Source organism: Nematolebias whitei, chromosome 19 (assembly GCF_014905685.2).
Source record: "Nematolebias whitei isolate Nwh7 chromosome 19, NemWhi1, whole genome shotgun sequence".
Taxonomy (NCBI): domain Eukaryota; kingdom Metazoa; phylum Chordata; class Actinopteri; order Cyprinodontiformes; family Rivulidae; genus Nematolebias; species Nematolebias whitei.
The window spans coordinates 5,835,903-5,839,953 of NC_056516.1; the positions used below are offsets into that span (position 1 = coordinate 5,835,903).

The following is a 4,051-nucleotide window of genomic DNA, read 5'->3' on the forward strand; positions in this document are numbered from 1 at the left end:
TATATATATATACACACACACACACATATATATATATATATATATGTGTGTGTGTGTGTGTGTGGATGTGTGCGTGCGTGCGTGTGTGTGTGTATATACATAGTCATATATAGATATATAGAGGAGTTAACAAAATAATCAGGTAAAGTTTCAAATCAAAATAAACTGTTCCTTTAGTGTAAATTAATTCCACAGTGAAGAAAAAGCATCTGAAAAATTATTTTTTTATTATAAAATATATTCGTTTTTTTAAACAAAACAATTCTATATACAATAAGAAATACAATCACAAATAAAAGGAAATGCAGCCGAAAGAAGAAAAAAATCTTTTCCAAAAAATATTTTCAAACAATAATAATCTTTGGGTAATAAAAATTCAGAATTAACCAAAGTTAACTTTTGCACTGAGGCACTAATACTGTTCCACAGAGAACTGATTCAGTTCTGTTAAAGAAAACACATGAGACTTTAGTCCTGATGCTGCTCAGTGTTCCAGGTAGATGGCTCTAACAAGGCTAAGTCACATCCTCTGGACAGGTTCTTTGTTGAAACGTTTTATCTTTTAAAAGATAAAGGTTAAAAGATGCAGGATCCTGAGATCATGACCTGATCCCAGGATCCTGCAGAGACCTGAGACCAGGCTCTACTGTAGCTCTGTGTCTTGTGGCTGACGACAGGAAATGAGGACTCTGGTCCTGGTTGGCATTGTGAGCTTGAGATGAGCCAGCTTCCTGAAGGCTGGGGGCCATCCTGCACTCCAATCAGTCTTCAATAAATCAGTGGAGCTGAGCGGGGGCTATTAGTCTGCCCATCCCTCCCGTCTCAGGCGGACTTCAGAAGAAATATATTCTCAGCTGGAAATAGAAACAAGCCATCAGAACACCAACATGAAAGAATGTTTTCAGGAGAATTGAATTTTTCTGATCAGTTTCTTCCATCATTCTGCAGATGACTCTCAGAAATGTTTCTGATGACAGATGGTTGTTGGTTATTAGTTCTTGACTGATCCAAACACCCCCCCCCCCCCCCCCCCACAGGGAGACTGGCTCTCCAGAGACCCATTCAGAGAAATCCTGCTGAGGATGACGAGGAAGCCTCGCCCTCATCAGTTCATCGGCCTGATGGGGAAACGTTCTGAGGGTGAGAACTTGTTCCTGATGCTGGAAGCTTTGGTTCTGGTTCTGCTGACAATGACGTGAACTTTTCTTCTCTGTTCTCCTGCAGCAAATGCCGCACAGATCACCTGCAAACGTGAGTGTGGTTCCTCTTCGTTCTGCCCGTAGTTCAGTTCTCATCGTATGTGAATGTTCCTGTAAAGTGCCCTGAGACAACTTTGTTGTGATTTGGCGCTATATAAATAAACTGAATTGTATTGAATTGAATCGGGGACCTGTGTGGTTCCATACCCTGTCCCTCACAGGACAAAGACTGAAGAACATATAATTCCTTTAATTTAATTCAATTCAGTTTATTTATATAGCACCAATTCAGAACAAAGGAACATTCACATACATAGAAAAGCCACTTAGTAAAGATCTGTCTATGGAAGCAGCAGACTTGTCCTGATTTAACAGTTCTTTCAAAAGAAAAGAGGAAAGTGTTTATCTTTTGTTCATTATTAACTCAGCACGTTCAAAAAACAAATCAGAAACCTGTTGGAAATTTACAAAAAAAAACTTCAGTTCTCTAATTAAAGGACAGAAATGTTGTGAGAAATGACGCTGTATGTCATTTTTAAAAGATAACATATTGAAAAGAATAAATGAGGTCATATTGAACAGATGAATGATGTAATGTCCAGTGTTTCCTTCCTACAGTATTTCAGCAGCATTAACTCTGGGTAAAGGCTTTTTATTTTTGCACAAGGATCAAACGAAGCCTGCGATATCTCGTCCACTTTCTGACGGAAAACTGGAAGATTTGTAGCACTGGGGTGGGGGGGGGGGGGGGGTTTCCCTGATTTTTCTAATGAGTCATCGTCTTCCTCACACAGACGGTGTTCTCTCATGATGAGGGACGGGTGGACGTCCCCTTTAATCACATTGTCCCTGCTGCTGATGAATAACTGCTGTCCTTACAAGGACGTCCTCTAAGACGATGCAGACCCAAATGAGACGGGACGGCTTGGACCAATCCCGGCAGATTAAATGATGCATTGATTCTTGTTTTATAGAAGAAAGTGCTCTCCTGGGATTCTCTGGAGCTTTACACTATTACCAATCCAATACAGAGCCTCTGCTTTATGGGATTAAGGTCCATTAGAGGGACTGACCTGTCTCATTAGGCTCCATGGATCAGTTCATCCAGCTGATGAAATTATCTGAAAAGGTTTTCTGAAAATAAAACAAGTGTCTCCTTCCTGGAACTAAATGACTTTCAGTTTTACAGAAGTTATTTCAGCACAGAAAGAGCTCCACCCTCAGCCAGCATCTCTCTTTGCTTCTGTCTCAGAAAAGAAACAGAACTTAGACAAATGTATTCTATAAATATTTATTGCAGGAAAAAAGAAATGTGAAGACTCCAACAAACAACAGCAAAGAGGTTGTTTAAAATCTGAGTCGACAATAGAAGGAACAGAAGTGTGTTGCCAAAATGTTTTTGTTTTTATTATCCATCCATCCACCCATCCATCCACTCATCCATCATCTTTACCCACTTCTCCCTTTTCGGGTCACTGGGGTCAATGGTGTCACTGGGGTCACTGGTGCCCATATCCAGCAGTCACTGTGCGAAAGGTGGGGGACAACTGGACAGGTCGCATTAATCAAATGTCTTTTTCCTTCAAAGGACATAAAGTGAACTCATTTGTTGATGTGATGGGGAAAAGGAGTCACGAGGACCCGGGTGAGACCCCCACCCCCACCACCACCACACACATTTTGTGTCAGGTGTAGTTCTTCTCTTTTCTAAGGCCGGCATGTTTCTGCTGCAGAATCGTACGAGTGGCGCATGATCCCGACGTATGACGACCGGCGCTGAGCAGACGACAGCCCCCCCCCCCCCACCACCACCACCACCACCACCACCACCACCACCACACACACACACACACACACACCGCTTCTGGTTTCTGTACAGCTGTTTCTTCAATAAAAGGATTGTTTCCATGTGTTTGTGATGTAGCAGTGCTTTGTCTGTTCTTTTGTCCCAGCAGAAGGTGGTGGTGGGGGGGGGGGGGCAGGGATGTATCCCAGGGAGAGAAACTGCACTGTTAACGTGTGTGTGTGTGTGTGTGGGGGGGGGGGGGGGGGGGGTCTTTGTTTTTGTTACCTTGTAAGACCCACTTGTCCAACACATGCTAGACTGTGAGAACCAACCTCTCCTTATGGTCCAGGTGGACGGATCCACATCTGCAGCCAGTTTCTTCAGATGCGCTGTGGGATGGACCACTAGAAAAGATCCTTCACCCTCACAGCCATCAGCATCTAGAACAACTCTTTAATGAAACCAGGATGATGAGTTACAACATTTAATTTCCGTTTGGGATTAATAAAGTATTTTTGAATTGAGTTATGGGGCCCAAATAAGAAGAAGTGTTTGGTGGGTCAGGGTTAGGGTATAGAAATTAATGACAAACGAATGGAAGTCAATGCAAAGTCCCCATAAAGATAGAAAGACAAACTCTGTGGTGCGTTTGTGAGAGACTTTTGTAGTCTTTGTTTGAAATGTGTCCTCTGGTGGTCATTTCCGGTACTGCACAACTCAAACCCTTCTGACAAAATACTTAATAATAATAATAATAATAATGTCATCACAATGTCAGCACTGTATGTTTCCATACAATGGCGAAATTAGTCTCTGCATTTAACCCATCCACCACCAGGTGGTGCAGTGGGCAGCTATTGAAAGCGCCCGGGGGACATTTTGGGGATTAGACGTGCTGCCCAGAGACGCCACGTGATGTGCAGTGACTGGGGATCGAACCTGGGACTTTCGGGTCCCAAACCGGCTGCCCTGCCTCTACACCATCTCGGCCCCTAATCATACTTTACTACTATGTACTTTACTATATATTGTATTATAATGCTATTTTAAATCATGAGAAAGAAAA

At 42.6% G+C, this 4,051-nt stretch overlaps 1 protein-coding gene across 2 annotated transcripts in view; it reads left to right on the top strand.

Annotated features, from left to right (window-relative positions):
- Nucleotides 1-3,030, top strand: part of tac1 (tachykinin precursor 1) — a 3,677-nt gene extending 647 nt beyond the window's left edge. For both annotated transcript variants that reach the window (XM_037692900.1, XM_037692901.1), the window contains 4 exons: nucleotides 1,038-1,140; nucleotides 1,225-1,251; nucleotides 2,788-2,844; nucleotides 2,933-3,030. In XM_037692900.1, coding sequence (XP_037548828.1) covers nucleotides 1,038-1,140; nucleotides 1,225-1,251; nucleotides 2,788-2,844; nucleotides 2,933-2,979 — 234 coding nt within the window. In that variant the 3' untranslated portion in view covers nucleotides 2,980-3,030. The remainder of the gene's footprint in view (nucleotides 1-1,037; nucleotides 1,141-1,224; nucleotides 1,252-2,787; nucleotides 2,845-2,932) is intronic.
- Nucleotides 3,031-4,051: the final 1,021 nt, after the last annotated feature.